The sequence below is a fragment of the Metopolophium dirhodum genome, chromosome 7 (assembly GCF_019925205.1).
Source record: "Metopolophium dirhodum isolate CAU chromosome 7, ASM1992520v1, whole genome shotgun sequence".
Taxonomy (NCBI): Eukaryota; Metazoa; Arthropoda; class Insecta; order Hemiptera; family Aphididae; genus Metopolophium; species Metopolophium dirhodum.
Window position 1 is genome coordinate 28,072,361 of NC_083566.1, and position 24,708 is coordinate 28,097,068.

The 24,708-nt window shown below is 34.3% G+C and overlaps 2 protein-coding genes across 2 annotated transcripts; one reads left to right on the forward strand and one right to left on the reverse strand.

Annotated features, from left to right (window-relative positions):
* Positions 1-11,017: 11,017 nt before the first annotated feature.
* On the reverse strand, positions 11,018-18,011 carry LOC132949030 (protein hunchback). The gene is made up of 2 exons (XM_061019781.1): positions 17,490-18,011; positions 11,018-14,772 (listed from the first exon to the last, which is right to left on the reverse strand). Exon 2 carries the CDS (start codon positions 14,766-14,768, stop codon positions 13,023-13,025), a length of 1,746 nt encoding a protein of 581 aa, XP_060875764.1. The 5' UTR covers positions 14,769-14,772; positions 17,490-18,011; the 3' UTR covers positions 11,018-13,022.
* Positions 18,012-22,565: 4,554 nt separating this feature from the next.
* LOC132949093 (E3 SUMO-protein ligase KIAA1586-like) lies at positions 22,566-24,150 on the forward strand. Its single transcript, XM_061019871.1, has 2 exons — positions 22,566-23,402; positions 23,501-24,150. The coding sequence occupies exons 1-2, from the start codon at positions 23,121-23,123 to the stop codon at positions 23,930-23,932; spliced, it is 714 nt and encodes a 237-aa protein (XP_060875854.1). The 5' UTR covers positions 22,566-23,120; the 3' UTR covers positions 23,933-24,150.
* The last annotated feature ends 558 nt before the right edge of the window (positions 24,151-24,708 follow it).

Sequence of the window (24,708 nt, forward strand, 5' to 3'; positions counted from 1 at the left end):
GCCGCCGCGCATAACATGGGAGGAGAGCGGCGGAAAAAGAGTCGTACGCGCGTCACACCACTCACGATAATATTGCTACATAACACAATATTATAATGTACATATACGCATCGTAACGGCTATAATATATATTATAGCAGCAGATGACCGGGTCCGGGTGTTCCGAAATCGGACTCGCTCTCGGATTTCACTATTAGCCGGGCGGCGGGCGTCGACCGTTTCCCATCGAGGCGCTGCGCCAACCCTATCCCCTGCAGCAGCTCTTTCCCGTACACACGTCGCACGCACACTCGCGCACGTTTTCGCATAATGACGACGAAAGGCCAATCGCATATGTGGTATTATACGTATATAGTATTATACATTTTGTTATATGGGTATAGTACAGCCAAATGTGGCGAAATCACTGAAATCGCGGGGGTGTTGTACAGCGGTCGTGGGGAGCAGCGCGGCGCGTACTACGCTCACAATATAATATATATTATGCATTATGTATATCGCGACACGCACACAATCGGACGGGATTTATATAAGTATACATTTTCGGTATTAAAAATAATTCGGATTGCGGCCGACGGACAATTCGGACAACAGACGACGCATGCACACAACAAAAAAAAAACACATATATACAATAATAATAAATAAATAATCAAACCCGAAACATAAAAGTGTACACCTATACTACACATGTATACGCCAGCGGACATTACGCTATTATAATGTATAAGTGCCGTAATACCGTTATTGTGTCCTTTTTTTTTTTTTTTTTCGGACGAAATAATCAAAAACGGCGCGGCGTGTGCGCATATCTCGTTCGGACCTAACGGTTTTCGTGCTGTGCGTACCAATTGCGCAATGCAATACAATAAAAACTCTGCATGATTTGTGTCGGCGCGCGCGCCAATATATATATATATATGTGAAAGATCTTAGGAACCGGTGGATTAGTGTCCCACGACGATTTTCGTACGGTGCGAGTTGCGGGGGATGTGGAAGAAAAAAATAAGTCTAGCTACCTAAGGGTATGTGTGTGTGTGTGTGTGTGTGTGTGTGTGTGTGTGTGTGTGTGTGTGCGTGTACTCTACTCTCTCTTCTCGGAGACCCGAAGGATCGATATTGCGCAATACGCCGTGTGTATTATATTATTACACGGTACACGCACACATATTTATTATATTATTATATTGTATAAATATATGTTACAAGCTTGAAGATGTATACGGATTAGGACCCATGTACAAAAGTGATATAATATAATATTATATACGTGTACTAGAATCGTGTGTGTCTGTGTGTGTGGTACGAAATTGGAAAGTGTGCGATACGAAATGATTTCTCGTATTATTCAAAACCATAGGTTTTAATTCTATAAATCTATATAAATCTTACACCGCAAGTGAGCGCCTCCCGTTGTCAAATGGGCAACATAATATTATATTGAATCAGAGTGAAACTTATACGATCGCTGTCTCCCGTACTAGTGAGTCACGGTGTTTTCCGGTACAGCCGACTCGGAAAACTCCCACGCGCATTGACGGCATTTCAGCGGTACGCGAAAATATTTCTATTCCATTGTTGAACCTCGCAGTTCATGAAAAAAATGCATGATTATTTATTAATATATTTACCGCAAGTAAAATGTTGAAAATTTGGAAAACTCACTTTGTACTAAAATTTGGGGCAAGGTAACTTCACACTGCACCGTGATAACGTGAACCGAGGTTTTTGGAAAAAAGTCAAAAATAATTTTGAAATTTATAGTAATTTGTTATTGTGTTGAAGTGATTCGAGCATTTGTAATGTTTATATTGATGGACTAAATGGTAAATGGTAATCGGTTTAACATATTATGGTAATAGTGGCGTATTTAATTATTGTTAGTAAAAAACATACTTTTTCAATTTTGTAACCGTACACCGTATACCTAAATAGATAATAGACATAAATTTTACTCAAATACTCAATGGAGATTGACTGAAATGTGGTATCAGCAGAGTTGAAAATCTGAAAAACAATTTCATCATTGAATTTTAAGAAAGCAACAACCAGGATTTATATTCAAATATAAAATTTATTTTTAAAATATTGTGTAGATACTTACCATAGTGGTAAAAATTTAGACATATAGTACACGTCGCTTACGAACCACAAGATTCAGCCAATCACAACGCCAAATTATTTTTCAAAAAACAGTGCTGAGTATGAAGTTTATTCCAGACTCTTAATATTGGAGTAAAATGTCGATGTATACAGTTGTACATTTTATTTTTCACGGTGAATGCGGTCAAATAAAAACTGAGAAGAATAAAGCTATGGTGTTGCTTGTGTTTCATTAAAACTAACAAAATAGAAAATACACACTCGATGGCTGGTAAAAACAAATCTTCTAATGATAACCTATAACCAGGAAGCAGGAATGCAAATCACATTAAGAATATAATAAAGTGGATGGAGAAGTTCAGTTGTCAAATAAAATATAGAGATGATAGAAAATGTTTTAATAGTTAGTCAGTAACTTTTGTAAAATAAATAACACAAATTAGAACAATATAATAATTACAAATCTAAGAGCGTACGCTGTATTTGTATATGATACATACACGGTAAGCTCAGCTTTTCAAAATGGATAAAGAATACCTACGTTTTGACAATATTGTAAAAAAAAAACTTTACTTAACTTAACTGCACGACTTCACCTCTATCACCCGCCCTTGTACTTTTTCTGTAATTCGGGACATTCCAAAGTTTGAACACATTGCACACGATTTTAGGCCAGCGACTCATATAAATATTTAACACAAAAAAAAAAATCACAACGCGAAATACACAATATTTAATCAGATATAATCATATAATATGTATACCAGAAATCGTATATTGACGTATACAATTATAGACAATAACTTGAGTGCCTGCGTTAGTTTTATGCGTATACAACAGAACGACGCGATCCTGATACTTTATAAATTATATGTTTAACTCTTTTTCGTCTCTGGTTTATAATGGTTTCCGAAACGGCCGAATTACTACAAGCGTACAGCGGAGGTCGTAGTGTTAAGCGATCCGATTATTTAAACGACCCGTACGAAGTATTTCAAAGATTTATGCGCAGCAGCCAGCCAAAAACCCTCCTCGACGGTCACATTTTACTTTTCCATCCGTGATTTAAATAACACCGTTTTTCAACACGGGTGTTGCGCGATTGTATTTTTACTCGTGCCAAGTGATCTCGTTGTTTTATTGCGCTATTATAATATTTACAAATATTCATTTTTTTATAGGTAAGGAGGGTATACCTACTTGTTTTTGCTTAGCACATCGAATATTTAATAAGTAATAACCGTCTATAGTTCATATCGTGATACAAATTTAGATTTCTATTTTCTATATTACACATAATAACAACAATATAGGTACAACAATAATAGCATCGGTACGTTCGGGTTTACAACTAATAACATTTTATTTTATATTTGTGCTACCTATGAGGTTGTGGATAACACGAATCGCGTATGCGGGTTGTTGCTGTACTGGCACAATGCAATTTTTAAATTGGAAATCAACTTTTTTCCGATAAAATATGTAATTTTGTACCATTTGAGTAAATTTGCTTGGATTTATTTAAAAAAACCAATTCTTCAGTATTCTTTATGATTATTCCTGATTGAAATAGTAATAAGTATAATAATTAGGTATATTACATAAATAAAATGTTTTCAGATGTCAAGAATAAAATATAATATAGTCACACTGATGCGTACAAGAGAAGCTGAATAATATTGTAATATAATATTTATAATAGGGGTATATTGATTTATAAACTGGTGTTGTTACAAAATGTATTTTTTTCGAAGCCTATTTTAAAAGTGGGTTGTACACTAGTGACACGAGTACACGACATATCGACGGGATATATTTTATTTCTATAGATATATTTTTTTCCAAAAAGATTTAATGGTTTTTAAGACTTGACATTTGACCATTCGAGTAGAAAAAAAGGATTATTTAGTGACGATTGTGAGAATTGGGTCGTCGGATACAGGTCAATGTGTGTTTACGACCGTACAATATTTAATCCAAAATCAAAACATATATTATTGTAACTTGGAAAATATAATAAATGGTTTTTTTTTTAAGGTAAAAGGTAAAACCCAAAATCCTACACACGTAGGTACACAAACGGACGTTCCGTATTTTACAAAAAAAAAGTATAATGTATATAAGTTATATAACAATATAACTACAAATAACGATTATTTATATTCAGACGGATGAAGTGTGCGGAATATATTTCTTTTTGAGCGACTGTACAACAAAAAAATATGGCAAAATTATTGCCAACTCAACGATCACCGCCCGTCACACCACCCCCGTCAGAGGACCGAACCCGGTAGAAGCAACAATGACATGCAAAAATCTGGATATTTGTTTGTGACAATATTTTTAAAAATCCCTACAGGCATAATGCATTTTTTACGACCCTTTTAGGAAACCCAAACGTCTTTTAATGAAGTCGCCGTCGACGTTTTTACTTTTCCACCACCGCCCCCGTGTCTACCGGTATTTTTTTTCTTTCTTAAGCCACGGAGAAATATTGATTGATCGTATCCTCCGCAAAAATACGTATCACAAAAAGGTCATTGTCACGACGCACACAGACCGCCGTTTCCCCATTTTGCGGCACACAATAAACACAAAAATACATATACGCACACAGTGTACACTAAAACCTTCGGTCTAATCACCTCCTCACAGATTTATATTTATTTAATGCATTTCAAATACTCGCTCTTCCCAACCGTCGTCACCGTCTTATTGCATATCGAACCACACACCGAGTAGAAATCCATATTATGTACCGCCGCCGTGAGCTCGTGTCACAAACGCACAAACCTGAAATTTAATAGTTTGGAATTCTCAACAGTTTAATTTTAATTCGATATTATAATTATTTATTATATTACACTTACTATAATCCTGTACACAACGCAGCGGTTCCAATTATAGGGCTTTTTACACATTTTAAAGTTTTGCAGTGGTACAAAGATGGCCCTTTTGTAAATTATGCAGCTTATAATAATTCACGAGTCTATTCGCAACATTTTCAAAATATTCTTCTATTTATTTTAATTTTTCTATTCTATGTTTTTATAAAACATTACCTTCGATTCATATTCATATACGTCTACATCTTAAATGCCTGTAAATGTAATTCTATCCAATATAAAACCATAAAGTAATGACGACGCGTTTAACGTCGTTTTACCATTTTTTTTTAAAAACCAAATAATATTATGGTTTCCGTTTTTTTTGTTCCAATGTCTGTATATACTTGGAGGTAGCCGCTGTGAGTAGATGTTGTTTTATTTTGCGACCAGATGTTTACAGAAATATTTCGACTCCACGGTAAACGCGCGTTTTTGACCGATCGAGCTCATTTTACGCGAGGGACCTTGCACCTGCGTGTTTAATGAAAAACAAGGTACGGTAACTGATTAATTACATGAACACTGAACACCGAGAACGGAAAAAATATTATTGCGAGAAAATGTTGAATGTTATACCTTCCTATACATTATTAATTAATATTATGTAAAATAAATTAAATATTACATTTAAAATGTATGCATTTAATACAAAATATACCTACCGAAAAATATGTTTTACGATTTCACTAGTCACTACGATTCGGTAATATAACTTAAAATATATAAATTATAACCAAAATTGCGTTTTTTCATACCCAAAATAAGAGTTTATTGTCTTTGGCGCCTTGGAGGTTTGGCATCATTAAACTATTAACAAGACATGGCTGCAATGTAAAAAGTAAGGAATATTATACACTTGAAAATTAAATACAAATACTTGGTATAATATGTATAATATAAAATGTAGGTTACTCTTTATTGTGCGATGATTATAAACTCTTCGGATCGTATACGATAATTGGATAAGCTAATTTATTTGGTGTTTGGTAATGTTAATAACAACAATTGTCGGCCAGCAGCATTTAACCTGAGTTTATTACGGGTAGTAAACTGGTAAAGCGTGCGGTATTTATTTTTCAGTGTTTGCAGATCAAAATCGAACAAACGACTTAGGGGCGTTGTGTTACATACTTATATAGTAATATGTAACCAGAAGTGCTTGACCGGTCCAGCTCCTCGTTGATAGCAACATTGAGCATAATCAACTCGATATTATAATAATAATTTATATAAAAGACAATTTCGGTGAGTACGTGCCGCAATCGGTAAGCGGCACATTATTTTGTCAAGAGTACCTATACGCCGTATAATAAATAAATAAAGTTTATTTATACGTCATGTATAATGCACCTAAGATTCTCTCATTCGTTATGGCAGCCGGCAGGTCTCTGGAATTAAAATTTATGATACGATTAACTCGCTCCACTCACTCCTATATATTATTATATTATTAGATATTATTAAACGTCCGCACGAGCGTGTAGTGTGTACAACAATGTAACGTATTATTATTAATTATTTCAGACATCATTATAATTGTCGTTTCCTGTCGCTGAGCGCTATTACGATCGAACCAAAACGATTTAGGTTTTAAATATTTATACGCATTATAAATAATAAAATCGATTGTGTTTGGCGAGAGGGACGAGACTTCAACAGAAATACGCGTATTGTAGGTATTAGGTATATTGTTATATTATTCCGTGGCACTTTGGTGTTGTATTTTACTGTGCCGTCATCGTTGCCGCGATTTCAGTAAAACGCTATTGCACAGGCGCGGGTGTGCTGTGCACACATTTATATATATTTTACAATATATATATCGTGCCGAGGGCGGTCGTCTCGCGCGCGCCGGCGTTCGACGGACCGTGTAATGTGCGTTTTTCACGAGCGAAGGAAAAGACCCGGGAAACTCGAAGGACCCCGCCGTCGTCGAACCGGGAATTATACAAATAATAAAAATAATAATATATTGTATGCACACGAGACGGAGGCGCGCGCACACAAACACCACACACACCTCTCCTCTCGTGTGGCAGCAGCGTTTCTCCGAAATTAGACGAAAATTATACGGCCGGACGGGCGCGCGGCGTCTCCGATTTCTGGTTAAAAAGCCCATAAATCTCTTACTCGGTGCCGCCGCAGTAGTAAAGGTTAAAAAGACTATATGCCGCAGCAGCAGCAGCAGCAGCAGTAAAAGACCAAGCACACGTGTGGCTGTTTTTCGGATATTGCTTGCACGTTTCTCACCGAGCGGGGAAAAGAAAAACGTCGTTTTCAAAACCGTTTTGCCCGTCGCGCGTCATTATTAATAGGTATATCTCTCTACCTACCACCTAAATATATATGTGCGTGTGTGCGTGTGTGTGTGTGTGTGCTGCAGTAATATGCATACCGTAAACGTATGACGTGCGAGTAGTTGAACCGCTCGATGACCTCGAGGGGGAAAACGCGCGTGACACGGGGGGTGAAAATAAAAAAAAATTCAAAAAAATAAATAAATATATTATACGACGTGCGCGCGCGATGTGTATGCATAGTAAAAAGGGCGAGAGGCGAAAAAATAATAACACGCGCGCACCCCAAAACGGAATTCCGTAAAAGAAAATGTGTGTAAAAAAAAAAAACCGTTTTCTGCCGCTGGCGCGGTATTATATACTTACCCCCAGAGAGGCGGCGACGGCCGGAGAGGGGTCGACCGAGAGCGGCACACGCGCGCGAACGCGCTTTTGAAACGCGCGCACGCGCCCGACGTTTCCGACCCCTAAACGGGCGGGCGGTGCGTACGCGGTTTTTTTCGTCGATTTTTTTTTTTCTTTCCTTTTTTGCTGTGGGCCCCGTCGCACGCGCAACATCCGAAGGGGGAAAAAAAAAAAAACGAGATTCGGTTTTGTTCGCGTTCGCGTTATATTTTCATTGTACGGTTGCGGACGGTTTGTTTGTCGTCATTATTACTATACCCATTATATTATTATACATTATTTTTTTTACGCGTAATGCGGCGGCACGAGACACGAGCGTCGTCTTGTTATTGGCCCCGGGCACGGCCATTTTCGAGCGCGTTTTTTTTTTTTAACGCTTAAAAAAACACACGCGCCCCTCGCCTTAACCCATTTTCCACCTCGGCCGCCATTTTGCCGAGGGGATTTTTTACGTCCGGATGTTGTTTTTTTTACGCTCGCGATGTACTCATACGAAACTATGCATAAAAAAAAAACGCTTCCCCCATGATATCCGTTGCTCAGCATAATATTATTAACACCGGAGGCGACTATAGAGCGGCCAATCGCGTGCGCCGAATGGAGGCGTCGACGGTAAAAAAAATTATACCTACTTATAAACTTCGACGCGAATAGAATTTTTCCGGGCCGAAAAAATGTAATAAATTTATTCGACGGTTTCGCGACGAAAAAAACCATGTGCCGCGACGGCATTACGAATTCACGACCAACCGCCGCAGCCATAATTTCGGTGCGACCGAAACGCAATTGATATAAACGCGTCGATTGACATAAATCGTCATGACGGTGTCGGTCGAAGTTCTTTACACATAATAAGTATACATAGGTACCTAACGCTGCGATTGTGGTCGCTGAAACACGGTTAACCGACTCGTATTTTTTTTCGCTTTCCACTGCACTAATATTATATAATATTATGATACTTATATATTATATTATAATGTATAATATTATTATATATAGGTACGATAACGAAATTACAACCGCGGTATCCGCCGCGATTCCGTAAACGACTGTTAGTTGTCACACGGTCGAAACGAACAAAAATCATCATAATTTTAAAGCGTTTTGTTGATATTATATTTTAAATTTATATTTTGTATACGTCGTATTATAATAATATGATAAATTATAAAATTATACAATGAATTATAGTTTTAAATTGATGTCCGTCCACAGTTTTAATTTTAAATTCTCAAAGCCCAAAGGGATTTTTTCTGATCACAATAATTTAAGTAATAACAATTTTTCTATAGGTTCATATTAATATTATTACAATGATAAACATTTCTTATCAATTACCTTTTATTTTCATCCAATCTAAACTTCAATAGTTGTAATTAAAACACTATTAGTCCACTTTTACGAACGTTCAGAAAAATAATCTTTGAGAATGAACTAAATTAATACTATAGTGTGATGGGTTAGGTCCATTTGGAAATCATAAGTTATGAAATTAACACTAAGGGAGATAGTATTTTAAAAATGGTTTTAATTTATTTTTTCAAACAACAAAGGCAAAAAAAAGTAATCATTACAGACTCATTAGTCGCCGGTCTGCGAGGTATGTATAATATTATGATGTGTATCAACTAATATTTAATAAACATACTGACGAAGTTCATTTATAAGATTTGTATTAAAAACTAAATAGTAGTTATACCTATTACTCTAATAATAGTTTTATAAACTAAATCCAAATTAAGTTACCTACAATATTATTACTAATACCTATTTTATTTTCGTAATATTCTCCGAATAATTTTGATGTTTATTTAATAAGAACCATATTGTGTCTGTATACATTAAAGACCATTAAATAAAACGAATGTTGCAGATTGCAGTTCCCAGAAATAAGTTTCGTTCCGTCCAAGAATAATACTCATAAGTTATAATTATTAAAACATTTTTGATCCAGACGTGTACGAACCGAACCGTAATTAATGAAATATTGTCGTATAATAACGTCTAATGTTTCATTTTTCGCGAAAATTATGTATTGAAAAAATTATAATTATATATGATTTTAATTGCTTACAAAAAACTTACTATTTAAGGAATAGATATATTTGTTTGTAGATTTGATGTGGCTATTATTGAATTATCGGATTACAAGAACTACATAATCAAAAATCAATTTCAATACTTACCAAGTGTTTAAAATAATAAAATTTAAAATTCCCAATCCCATAGCACGTATATCAAATACACTATGTCATTATACAAAAAATAATAAGTTTCACAAACGCTATGGACTATTTAGTTCCACTCTCGAGATCCGAATTAACACACAATATGTCATAAATGTGAAGCACAAAAACGTGGTACACACAACAATAATAAGGAAGGTGGTAGCTGCTGATGCGGTGTTGTCATTGTTCGGTGTACAGGTATTCATATATTTCCAGTCACAAGATGCAAACGTGAAACTTATATTTTACACTTCTACGTATTTCTTTATACGCTGCCGTATACACGCATAACAATATATTATTATAATGCATACTTTTACCCCATTCCTCTTTGCGATCACCGTATATAATATATATTATTATGAAAATATAATAATACGCGTTCACAGGACCCGAGGCAGTCGTCGTCGTCCTCTTTTTAAACCCCTTTTAACTCGGAAATCGTTTTGTTTACGCGTTCTCGGGTCGGTGGACGCATCGAACACTCGTTTTACACACAGTTTAACTGACAGCCATGATGGTTCGCTATTGACAAGCGTCAGGTACATGAAATTTATCACAGTCACACGCACAGGTAGTAGCGGCGCGACACACCGACTACCCTCGCGATGGTATTATATTTATTATGGTCGTTACTCGTTTCGTACCATAGAGGAGAGAATTATTATTTTCGTCCGGTTTGTAATCGCGAGTAGAATCCGTTTTCACCTTGCTACAATTATAATTATCAATGAATATTATGTTAACTAGAGAATAATATTTTAAGAGAGAATGAGAGATTATAGCACGTGACTGTGGCGGCTATCCATTTTGTTTTCTTCAGATTTAAACCGATCCATATCATAATGGTAATGATTATTATTATTTAATCAACTATTAAAACACAATATTATGGATATTTTTGAGTTTTATAAATTATAAGGAATAAATTACAATTCTAAATACCGACGAAAATACCCATTATTTCGCGACTATACCTATACGGCTGTGTATTCATCATAGTTCCATGAGCAACGTGGCGGCGACAATTGTAGGAAATAATATGCGAGTTAAAAAATCGTAGGTATAGTAAAATAAAAACATTTTTTTTTCATTGGTAAACGTAAACACGTTTATTCTCTTCAAACAAATATTATATGATAAGTATGATAATTATTAAACTTTTTGGCACATAATATTTTTATTATACATAGTACATGTAGTATTTTTCAACTATAAATAAAATTAGATAATCTAAATAAAATAATACAAAAAAAAAACCTTTCAAGTTCACCTATGTTTGCATAGAGATATTTATTTACACAGTAAAACAATTCATTATAAGAGTACCTATACATAATAATATAATAAACTGTATACCTATTGAATATATATATATATATAATATGTCACATAAAATAAGACGACCGAAGTGACAAAAATGTTAGATTGCTATACAGAGATCAGACTTTAGGCCTCTTCACCACGCGGTATATTATATATATATATATATATTGTTTTATAGTTACACGAGCGCGAAGGAGCAATCTCGTAAAAGATGTGTATTAATTATTACATAATATATGATGGTTTGTTACAATTAGTTATTACAATCCAAGACGGCATTTTCAAGATATTTTTAGTCTTAATTAAAATCACAGTATGAGGGAGGAGAGGGTTGAGATTACGAACAATCTAATTAAAAAAATGACAAAAATTTAGATATAATTAATAATATTATTGGTTATATAACAATTAGTGTTATATCATTGTTGATGCGTTTACATTAAAATATAATATTATAATTATTATTATGTAGTACATTAACGATACATATTATGAAATTAATATTTACAGACATATTTTTACATTTCTAAGAATTAGTCCTGATGCGTGTGAAAGGACGCGTGCGCGGGGGTCTAACACTGTGCGACTACAAAACGCACAGATGACTTTCGGAGTTTCACCGATCTCGCATCGAGTAGAATCCTGCGCACGCGCCATACAGCGGGCATATTTTGGAGAGACGTGAGGGTAAGATTGACTAGATCTTCCATTAATGCCGTGATTGAGATTTTTTATACAAGACATTCAAGCACCAACAATAAAATTCATATACTTTTTTACTTTTAACATGTACAATTTACGAAACTAAAAAAAAGAACGCCCACTCGGCAGATCAGTTTAATTTAATTTATACTTATATAATTTGACGATATTATTCCGTCATAAAACAACCTTATCACAACAAACAAAAAAACCAATAGTTTTTTTTTATTTTTTTATTTTTAATAGTATCTATCATAAGTGCATAAGTATACACGATACTAAACTATAGTATATGAGGAGAAATAGTTTAACGACTAGATCAAACAATAAAAAATAATGGAGAAGATGAGGTATTACGGTATTTAAACGTAAAAAAATTCAATATTTGTCATTATTAATTCAATCTTGGATAGCTGGAAAGTTAAAAAAGTTATTTTAAAGGATAATAAAATTTACATGTAACAAACTAACTAATAATTTGTGCTTAACTATGAGGACACGAGTTAAACATTTTTAAATCACTAAAATCGACGATGGCTTTCATTACTCGAAAAGAAAATTAAAACATAGGTAATTAAAATTTTATTTCCGAGAAATATATAACGAGAAAAAAATATTTAAAACGATAAACAACTAAACAACTATTATTATTTAAATCGATACTCAACGATTAAATGTGCGCAATCACGATTTGAAGACACGGCGCCGACTCTTAAACGTTGATAAGTTGAAATCAACGTTTAAGAACCGGAACCGACCAACAACACCGGCCGTGTAGGTATACAAATTAAAATCGTTTTTAGCTATGCGCCAAAAACGATTTTCATTTGTACGAAGCATGGGTGCGGCGTAACAACTGCGCACTTAGGTTGGGGGGGGGGGGGGTTACAGTTATTAAAAAGAAAGAGGTGTATAATATAGTACCTATGTAACATTACTTTATATTCTTAATCTGTTTTAATTTTTTCTTACGATAAATCCTATATTACATACCTAAAGGGTTAATTGTTTTAAAATTTGTACTCAATTATTATTTCGTATCTTTCGTAGGTGCAGCTCCTCATTGCAGCCTAACTGTGCGGCACGCGCGCTATGTGAGCGAAAAACGAAAACTTATCTGCCGTTATCTCGCCGCACAGGTTGCACGCAAACGGGTCCCTGAAGCTGTGGAAACCCATGTGCATCGAGTACATAATGTTCTCCTTGAATATTATGTCGCAGTGGTGGCACACGTGCGTCTCGTCTTCCTTGTCTTCTTTTTCGGGCGTCGAAGACGACGACGACGTCTGCTGCTGCTGCTGATGGTAGTGGTGGTACGGTTGATATTCTTCCTTTACCGGAATCAAAGTCTCCTCCACCATTCCTCTTGACTCGCTACTGCAATCCATCGGTACCGCAGGCGACACCGGAACAACCACCACCGGCACCGGCACCGACTTAGGCTGCGATTCGGTCGCCGGACGCTCGAGTTTGCACGCGATCCCCTTGCGCCGGCTGCTGCCCGCGGCGCGAGGAGCCACCGAGTCTCTGCTTAAGTTCAACGGTCCCGTCTCGATGGCCAAAACGACGGTCGGGGGCGAAAGATCGGCGACCGCCAACACGGGTACCTGTGGTTCGGGCGTCAGTTCACCGCCACTACCGCTACGCCCAGCCAATTCTTTCAGCACGTCATCTGAATGGTACTGTTGGCCGCGTTTATGGTGATGATTGTTGTGGTGGTGGTGTTGTAGTGGTTGTTGGTGGTGCAGTTGCACTTCCATCTTATCGTCGACCGACGAGGAGTTGTTATTATTGTTGTTGTTCTTGATGGCCATGTATTCGGCGGCCTGGTAGTCAACCATCTCTATGGAGCGTTTGGTGATCATCGAATACATGAACGACTCGGCCGAGGTCGGATATGTGACCTGGGCGCATCCGGAAGCGGGCATCTGCAACAGCTGTTGCATCGAGTACGGTGATGGGTGTCCGCCGCTACTGCTGCCGCCGTCGTCCTGCGACGAACACACCGTCATAGACTGCTGGAGCTGTGGCTGCTGGTGCTGTTGCTGATACGGGTTGTGCCGGTTTTGTTTCTTGTTCTGCCGCGGCCCGCGTCGGTTGCCCACCACGTCGATGACGATGTCGGGGTTCGGCGTGCCGTCTGGGTTGAGCGGCGTGGCCGGCCGGTGGTCGCGCTTCTTCAGGTGCTGCTTGAGGCTGTGCATGTACTTAGATGCGTAACCACAGTCGTAACACTGGAACTGGAACACGTTCGAATGCGACTTGAGGTGTGATTGGAGCATCGACTTGCTCACGCACTTGTAGTCGCAGTCCGGGCACGTGAACGGCTTGGCACCCGTGTGGTTCAGCAGGTGGTATTCGTAGTGGTGTTTCAGGTCGGTGGCGAACTCGCAGTTTGGGCACTCCAGCAACTGTTCAGGTTTAATGTGAGTGCGAATGTGTTTCCAGTACTGCACCTTTTCCGTACACTCCAGTCCACAGTGTTTGCACTTGTGCTTTTTCGGTTTTTGTTCCTTGTTGTTGTTGTTATTGTGGTTATTGTTGTTGTTATTCCCACCAGTGCCAGACCCGTGACCAGACGGTTTCGGGATTTTCAGATCAAAGTCTTCGCACCCGGACAGGTCGCGGTAACTGGACGTCGGCGAGCTAGCCGTACTCCGGCCTTCCGAATCTTCTTGCAAGTGATCGGTGCCCGACTGGAGATGATTGGACGCGGCGTGATGGCTGAGGTGATGATGGTGATGGTGTTCAAGCGGACGTGCTAGGTCATACGGTGAATGGCTAATAATTGGCTGGTGTTCGTTTTCCAAAAACATTTTTCTGCAAAACGACAAAGAAACAAAACGTTTTTAATACATCCTATAAGCGTATATCGGTGTGACGTAGTGTATAACGTGCACGGCAGGCGAAATAATTCGTCGGATTGATTTTTAAGGGTCGCGAAGGGGAAAAAATAGAATAAAAGAGAAGTAAGAAGAAAGAAAAAAAGCCCCGGCGACTTTTAGGGCGCATGACGTCGTCGTGTATATATATATGAGCATCGAGAGGAGAGAGAAGCGATGATTGCCGGTATTGATTGGACCGGGGGGCGCAGTGTGAAAGAAGGCCAAGCGAGCGGGTAAAAAATCGTTTTCGCCGCAAGGGTCGAGTTTTTCATTTTTGTTTTCACCGCCACGGTGTGCGCGGCGTGTGCGACGGCGGTGCGCGCGGGGCGGAAAAATGGCCGACCGTTCCCTGGACAAAACAAAAAGCCATAAAATAAATGCCTCTTCAAGCACGGGGCCCCTCTTTCTAATGAATAAGGGAAGGGGATGATCGGGATAGAAACCACCACCGCCGTGCATACTTTTTTCCTTCTTTTTTTCTACTACCGCCACCAACCCCCACATTTCACCACTCGGTACGTCGTCGTATTCCGCGTGTCCTACTCCTTTTTCTTTCTCGGAATCGTCTCCGTGTGTGTGTGTGTGTGTGTGGTTTCGAAGAAAATGGTTTTCATTTGGGGTGAAAGAAAAAAGAGATGGGCGAGAAGTGAGTGAGCAGAGGATAAATACGCACGCGAGGGGAAGAAAAAAATAAGTAAAGAAAAGTGAGAGCTTTCTTGCTGAAAATTGAACATTATTTTTACGACTTATATTTTTCGGTTGGAAATTGGAATCTACCAAAAATAACTGTATATATGCATTCGGAATCTTAAATAAAACCTTCCAAAATTGTAGATTAGTTATTTATGAACCTGATGAAAAAAGAATGTAGCGATATTTAATTTCATGACGTATGCGTATTTGATATTGATGAATTTATATTATACCTACAATATAATAGGTATATATTATTTATATATATTTGTATATTTGTATTAAGTACCTATTATGTACTTTATTTAAATAACCACCACGATTACCTATATTGATGATATTTCAATGAAACCAGTACGTCTTCTATTTGTTTTAATTATTACTAGTCATAATTTTTTCTTAAGATTTAAAATGTATAATCATAAAATTATTCATCATATATTTTTTAACGTTATTTTATCTAGGACTTCTATAAATAAAAATTGGTAACGATGTAATATTTTATAAATATATAAATAATTTAATTTTTGTTGAATTATATTAATCAGGTATGTAAGTAGATTCAATTAATTTATAGGTATTAGATATCAACTGTATATTACGAATAGACAATGGTATAGTATTTAGCATTAGTCAGCAATTATCATTTAATTGTTAAACAGTCAATAGTTTCAATTAACCATCTGTTTGAAAAAGTAGGGTAGTTAACATATAAAAATTAATGTTAAAACAAAACACTTAACTTATTACATCCATTTTTAATATATTTTATATTAAATACGACAATAATTATTAACACAGAAGAGTATTTTAATAGTTGTTCAACAATTACGAGATAACAATATTACTTACTTACCATTAAATAATAGGTAAGTAAACCATAATATGTTAGTTTGTGTCAAGATATTGTATTTCTTTCATAAAACACTCAAAAACAAAATGAGGAGTAGGTATAATAGAGGGTTACTCAGATTTCATAAGAATTTAAAAACAAGCTTTGATATTATATTATTATGATTATGATAGGTACTTGGTGTACATGCTACAATGCTACAATTAAATATACAGGTATATACTTGTTTATTGTTGTGATAAAAGTCTCCATTGGCTAAAAATGTAAAAGTTGATAAGAACTTACCTATCGTTTAAAATGTATTGTAGTTTTTTTTTCTTAAACAACTATTCCATTCGAAATCAAACACAATACGTCGTTACTCGTTAATGAGGTGCCTACCTAGAATAAACGTCATGTTAACTTATCAGTGATGCCTATTGAAAAAACACGCTGAACCGGTGTTTGGGTAGCTTTTTTTATCTATATATAAATATAACCATGGCACAGGCATAGGAGTGTTTTTCAATTAAATTGGTTGTTCTTTATCCACCGGGAATTTCGTTATTATTAAAAATAAATTGTACGAGTTGATCTGTTGATTTTTAATTAACATCGAATATCGATAGAAATAGGTACACATAGGGAATACAAGAGAACACACGCATTTTTAAACAAAGCGCTATAATGGAGAAATAAATATATATTTTTATATTTTTTAATGTGAACATAAATACAATATTTACTCAATAAGAAAACGAGAATACTTTCAATTGGAAAACAACATGTACTGTAATAAGGCCAGTCTAAAAATCTTAATGGATAATTGACTAAAGGGTGCGCGTACTTATAAAGGGTTACTCCCTAGACGGTAAATCCTTTCTGTTTGATCAACTCCCTCTATACAACCATCAATTTAGGGATTATTTGAAATGGGTGTTTGATGGGGTCCATCACTGAAGTATAATTATGGTCTCATAAATAGAAATTCATTTTTATCAATGATATTTAGACGTGATTTACGTATAGTAGTACCTAGGTAGTAGAGATCACCCGCACAAAAAAAAAACATAAAACTACAGTTCTAATAATAATTGCCATACAAATCATAAATGTTGTTAACTTACTGTTCAAGCGTGTGAGTTTTCTCTGATGATCGATCAACAAAAAGTCATTTGTAGGTCGAGCCGGCTGGTAAGTAGTGAGTGAGGTCTTGAGACACTACGGTGGACGAATTTCCTCTAGATTTAAATCGTCGACATCATGATAGGTGACGAGTACGACAACGGATCACTATTCAAGATAACCGGCATTTCGACGACGATAAAAAAATTAATTATTACAATTATGATATAAAATCCACGAAAATCGGACGAGCCAGAAGTCGTTCGGGCACTATATTTATAATTACTATAAATACGAACGACGCGAGCCTCTATAAAAAAAAAAAATATGTGCCAATATTGTTTCTACTGTATAGACGCAACACTGCGGTGAGTGCAATGATTATTGCGCGGAGACAATAACTGATATACGATGTGAAAAAATCAAAACGTTTGTGCGAAATCCGCACGTGACCGACACACAAAAAGCGCACAAGTACGACTGAGGGACACTGCACGGACCGGTCTGTACGTCGCGTCGGCGGCGGCGATTATTGCAGGTTCATATTCTGCCGCCGCGGGCTCGGTTAACCTACCCCAACGAGTTGGCCCCCTCCGCCGCCGTCTACGGTCGCCGACGGTGCACGACGGCACGCGACGGTTCGCGACGCGATACACGCCCACCGAAAGCGCTCGCGTGTGCGTGTCGGTTTTTTTTCTCCTCTTCCACTTTTTCTTTTTTTACTCTTTTACGTCCGTACGAAAGGATTGGACCGGGCCCCGTAATTGGGTGTGTTTTTACCGCCACCTCTCTGTCAATAGAAATACGCCACCGCAAACGCGGTATTACCATAACGCGTACCTACCTAATACCTATGTATAGTGTGTATATAACTGTATAGTAATGACAATTATTAATAGTGTTATGTTGTAGGTATGTTATTATTGGTGTTGTACGGTTTATTTTTAATTTTTACTCGAAGCGCGCCCGAACGAAACCAGACGAATAGAATTCGTTTAAAAATAAGCGATTCGCCACCCTCATAATTCGTAGACGAACAACTATCATCGCGCCGTAAAACGTATATCGTTGTAATTTTACAGATAGACACAGCCACACAGACACACACAGCCATACATAGGCCTACACACCGTAGGGAATTAAGTGCATCTATATTCTATAATATCAATGTATTATAATATGGATGGATGAGAATTGATATGATATCGCGAGAAGATGCACGCGACGGTGAAAGAAATCACATAAGTGTATAATGTAGACGCAAACGGTAAAATTGAAACGCAGAATACTGCGCGTTAAGTGGGTATATATATGCATCGATAATTATAGTGTGTTCCATAATAATCGACAATTTTTTTTTGTTTTGGCTGAACGCACCTTAAGCAAATGTCTGCAGGATGCCAGGATACATACTTATCCGTATACTGTTGCCATTGCTATGCTTCAGGCTTCGCTATTCTTGTCCGAAATAATATTTATAAAAATAATTAAAAAAATCTATTAACAATTTTATTTATATTACAAAAAATACCAACACACTATTTACACATCATAGATAGGTAAACCTTTAAAATATATTATTTTAGAATAATGAACTATTCTTAATCATAACAGAATTAGTAGGTAAAACCTCATGTGCTGTCGTGCTGATAATTTACATTACAAATTATTGTAATTAAAAATAATTTATTTTTATTTTGGAAATTCTAAAAATTACCCAATGTCACAAGTTTAAACAATTATTTGATATCTTTGCAGTCAAATTTAAAAAACAAAAAATATATCTTTTATTATAATATAATATTACCTATGATATTTATTACTGAAAAATTGTAAAATTGTAGTTGCAACTGCATGGTAATTACATTATTTTATATAGGTATACCAACCTGAAAATTAAAAAATAGACTTCAATTGGGTTTTTGTGAAGGTCTGATCAAAATAGTTAGAAATTTAAATTTAAATACCTTATATAAAACAATATATTTATACCGTATTATCTTATTTCGTACATAATAATATTTTAAATTTGAGTTACAAAACTTTTTTATGCAATACAGAGATTATAACTATCAATGGTTAAAAACAAGTTGAGCAATGGGAATTTCCGAATTATAAATATTAATCGTACCTATGGGCTATTAATTATAGTTTCTAAATAACATAATAAAATCTGTTAAAAAAATGCCATGGTAGGGATACTAATAGTACAATAGAACAATGGATGTTTGTTGTTACTTGTTAGTAGGAATGTAAGATGTTACTCTAAATGTAATATGTTGTAACAACTGCGGGCAATTGCAATTTTTGAAAGTAATTTATTTTTGTTAATTAAATATTCGAATAGTCTACCTGCCTAATACTATGAGTTTAAAATACTCAGAAATGTTAAAACATTCTTAATGTACTCATTACCAATGTGAACAATGAATTGTAATAATGTAATGATATAATATTCGATAAATATGTAATATTCACAAAATAATTATTTTTAAATTATAGCAGTATAGAGAATTGTCCTATATGGTTATATCGGCAAAATAAGTGCATATTATTATAGTGAATTTTGGTAAAAGATTTATGTACCTAACTGTCTGAACTGAATATTAGATATGGACAAAACCAATCACTATATATAAAGCCACAAAGTTTGATTGTATTTTAATAAAACCATATCTTATGTAATTGTCAAGCTATCATAGTTTATACTAGAGGCTTTAAATAAATAAAAAAAAAAACCATACCTATAGTTGAGAAGTACGTACCTATGGTAAGTTGTAAGTATTACTGTATGCCTGTATTAGTAATTAGTATAAAAATTTAAATCTCAGAATATTGGTATTTTATCAAACTAAGTAGAGTGGTACACATTAGTATAGTGGTTATCCGTTATAGGAGTTAAAATAATAATTAAGTGGGATACGAATACCTAATATTATGTCAAACTGTAAAAGTATAATAATTATTTAAACTATAATTTTATTGTATTTTATAGAATTAATCTGAGTTTAATTATTTACTGTCTTCTACGACTATATAAATATTAAAAGTGCATAATATGACCACAGTGTATTTTGGAAAAATGGTTCTTTTGTATTTTTAAAATAAAGTATTGTAAGTCCATCCTTATTAATTCTTTAATATAACTATTTTATTATTTGTTTGAAGATGTTTGGATTTAAAACCCTTTTCATACAAAATATGCTTCAATAAGACTTAAAAAAGTATTTGCTTGTTTATTTTTAATTTTATAATAAACATACTATTTGTAATCCATCATAAGTACCTATACACTATATATATTATATTAGTTATTAACTTATTGTTATAGATATTGACATCTTATATATAAATAAACAATCGCAACAATTATATTGGATAGATATCAGGTTTTTATAATAATTTTTATTTTTTCCACAATTGTTTTAATTAGTTTAAATCATTCGCTCAAGATAAGACACATTTTTACCTTTATAAATATATAATTATTATAATTAAAATTTTATTTTGTAACAAATGGTTAAATATGATAATCGTACCTAATAACTAATAAGATTATAAATCAAATTCAGTTTATAGTATAATATATACTACAGAATTAATAACAAACATACTAAAGTATAATATTAGGTATACGTTATACCTAATTATAAATAGGTACCTACATTAAATTATTTATAATTATTTAAATTTTCAAACGATTGGTAAAATGTTTACATATAAGGAAATAGGTATACTTGCAGCTAGATAATAATAAATATAATAGTATAATAATAATAAATTATATAAAACGATTGCGGTATTTACTTCCCACAGATATATTTCATAAACTAATTAATTTAATATTATAAATAGTTTTTTGTTTTAGTAAACTTCGTTTAATTTTCAGTGCGTATGAAAATTTTACGATTTTGGTAAATTTAAAACAATATTTTTTAACCTACAGAATTATTATTTTTATTATTTACCTCCTATAATGTTAATCAATTGGAATTTAAATTTAAGAAATATAGAAACCAAAAGGTTAAATTTTCATTTTATTCTTTGAAAAGACGAAAGCTATAGGATCTATTAATTATTGTAATGTATTTAATAAAAAAGTAACAAAAAATATATACGATTGAAGAATAAATAATTTGCCAAAACTTAAATAATACTGAAAAATTATTTTTATATCCATTTAAATATTTCCGTGAAACATTTCACAAAATATTTATTCTGGAAAAAATATTTTAAGAATTAACATTTGGATAGTTTTTTTTTAAATTTACAGCAATATATTATTATAATAAGATAACATTTATATGATATTTATTATAACTCATTGCATTGATTATATTATAATATAGTTACAATAGTTACTCTGTTTGAATTGTAATTTTATGAAAAAGAGAACTCCGAAGAAAGAAACTTTTTTTTTTTCTTCATATTATATTCATTATTGTGTAGCATATAAATTGAAAACTAACAAAAAAATAAAAACCCCGTTTACAATTGAAAAATAAAATATTTATAGGTTAACCATACACGACAACACGAATATTACAGTAGGTACAAATATTAAGATGACTGAAAAAACTGAAAAGAATATATAAGTATCTACCGATTTATCATTTTATATTGGTATATATATATTAGATATTACGCTGTTGGTATATACCTATAGGTATTTCCCAAAGTATATTTTTACCATCACACCAATTGATTTTGATTACTCGCTCGTCTCATATCATCTTATGTAGGTTCTCACGGAGAATATGCAGGTATGATCGCTCCTAACTCCAAGGACCTTTTTTTATATGTAATCCTAAAAACTAACAGTTTTAATATTGGATACTACTACATGCTTACTACTTGTATGTGACAAATAATGATATGTATTTGGTAATAATTGAGAAATCATTTTTGCTTCGTTATCTTTTTTCAATTTTTTTTATTTAGTTACATTTTACGTTAACTCAGGCACTTGGTTGACATTCATACCGTTATAGCCGAACTAAGAATACATACAAGCAGAGGTGTTCCCATAGGGTATACTACATATACGCCGTATACTCTCAAGATATTTTGTGAAAACTATGGGTATACTGCGTATACTCTCAAATTATATACAAAAGTAAAAAAAAAACTGGTTTTGGTTACTCAGAAAATGCTAGACAACTGGATTGCTTTTGCCAGTGACGGAGCAAGTGTAATGACGGGTAAGAAAGCTGGAGTTGCTACTAAACTACGCGAAAAAATTCCGAATCTATTTACCTGGCATTGTTTATGTCATCGCCTCGAACTCTCAGTACATGACGTAATAAAAGATTGTACTGGAGTCTCTCGTTTCCAAAGTCTAATGGACAAACTCTACGCTTACTATCATCAAAGTCCTAAAAATTCAATGGGTTTAGATAAATCTTGTGTTGAAGTAGGCATTGAAATGAAAAAAATAGGTCGTGTTTTGAATGTACGCTGGTCTGCAAGCAGTTTTCGAACTATAAAAGCCATATGGAATAATTATCCGGGAATATATTTACATGTTAGTAAAACACATGATGCGACATCAAACGGCATAAAAAAAAAAATTAGAATCCTCTTCTTTTTTGGAGGAACTTGGACTTTTTTACGATGTTCTTTCTGAGCTTGCAATGTTATCTTGTATATTACAGTCCAGAAAAACAACTCTAATGCGTGCCCAGTCGGAGATAAATAGAACGATTAGAATTTTAGAAAGTCTGAAAGCTGAACCTGGGGAAAAAGAAAAGGAAATTATAGAAGCTATTCAGAAAGGAATTAACAAAGGTGTCAATATTACAATGACAAAATCAGGAGGGATTAACAGGTTACAATTTTTGCAAAATTTAGTAGACAGAATGCGTCAACGCTTATTTGATGACTCAAAAAATAAAACAATGCTAGAAGACATTCAGGTAAAGAAAAAAACTATTATTTTGATAATTTATTTCAATATTTTGATTATTTAAACAGAATAAATGAATATTTTAATAAATCGTCTTTTATTTTATAGGTAATTGATGAAGTGTTCAAAGTAGCAACTAATGATGCAAAGGGAGAAGATGAAGTTAAAAGAGTATCACGGACATTAGGTTTTTCTGAATTTGAAAGTGTAGTTGACTTCCGTTCAAGAAATGTTTTTTCTAGTTTCATGAAAGCATTAAATATACTCCCAACTTCAACAGCTGATTGTGAACGAGGGTTTTCCGATATGAATTTGACAATAACTGATTTAAGGACTAGATTAAACATTGAAAATGTGTCAGATTTGATGTTCATCTCTATCAATGGCCCTTCAGTTGCAGATTTTAATCCTAGACCTTATATTAAAATTTGGTTAAGAGATCACCGTTCTGCCGTTTCCACTCCTAGAGGTAAAGAAAGAAAAGAAATAGACGACGAAAATAAGATGCAGAAATTATTTTTTAACAATTTATTTAATTAAATTTTTTAGTATTTGTATATTTTCATATTTTATTGACTTATAAAGGTAATTTCAAGCTTTTTTTAAAAGTTTGATTTTTTTTTCATATTTTTAACACATCCTTTATAATTATAGACCACAGTAAAAATATTTGTATATTATTAAATATTCATGTTTATTACTAAATCATGGATCTTCACCTCGACTAGTCTTAGTATACTCTCAAAAAAAATATTGGGAACACCTCTGCATACAAGTAACTAAATATTTTCGAATTGTTTAATAGGTGCAATTTGTTGTAAATATAGAGTAATAATACAATAATTATTCGTCAAGTACCCTAATTGTTTAAATAACCCGTTGCTATCATTCAGACTACTGCAGATATTGCATAAAACCCAGACGTAGGTAATAAAAATGTAAACATGTTGCATTACCATCTTTCCAAAAATGTTAAACTGTAGAATGTGCCGAATTTGGACTAAATAGATTCTATGTAATTTTAAATACTAAATACAAGGAGTTACCTATTGAGTATTGAGAATATATTTTTTAGTTTCATTATGCTTCATGGGTAGAGCCTAGACATATCTTATAGTAAGTAATAGTATACACTATAAGTATAACACGTACGCTACCTAAGTTAAATGTAATACATTTTTATATTAGTTGTTAGTTTATTACCTCAAACTCACTGATCTTATAATCTTATCAACCAGACCCCCTGCTCCCCTCAGGTCTTGGTACCGATTTTGGTTGAGGCACAGGCCTCAAAAAAGCCTTCGTTACGACACTGC

What these genes read in the sequence shown, in the direction of transcription:
- LOC132949030 (XM_061019781.1), bottom strand. Translation starts at nt 14,768, where the DNA reads ATGTTTTTGGAAAACGAACACCAGCCAATTATTAGCCATTCACCGTAT.
- LOC132949093 (XM_061019871.1), top strand. Translation starts at nt 23,121, where the DNA reads ATGTTATCTTGTATATTACAGTCCAGAAAAACAACTCTAATGCGTGCC. An exon ending in CAATGCTAGAAGACATTCAG is followed by an intron (nt 23,403 to 23,500) that starts GTAAAGAAAAAA and finishes TTTATTTTATAG; the next exon opens with GTAATTGATGAAGTGTTCAA.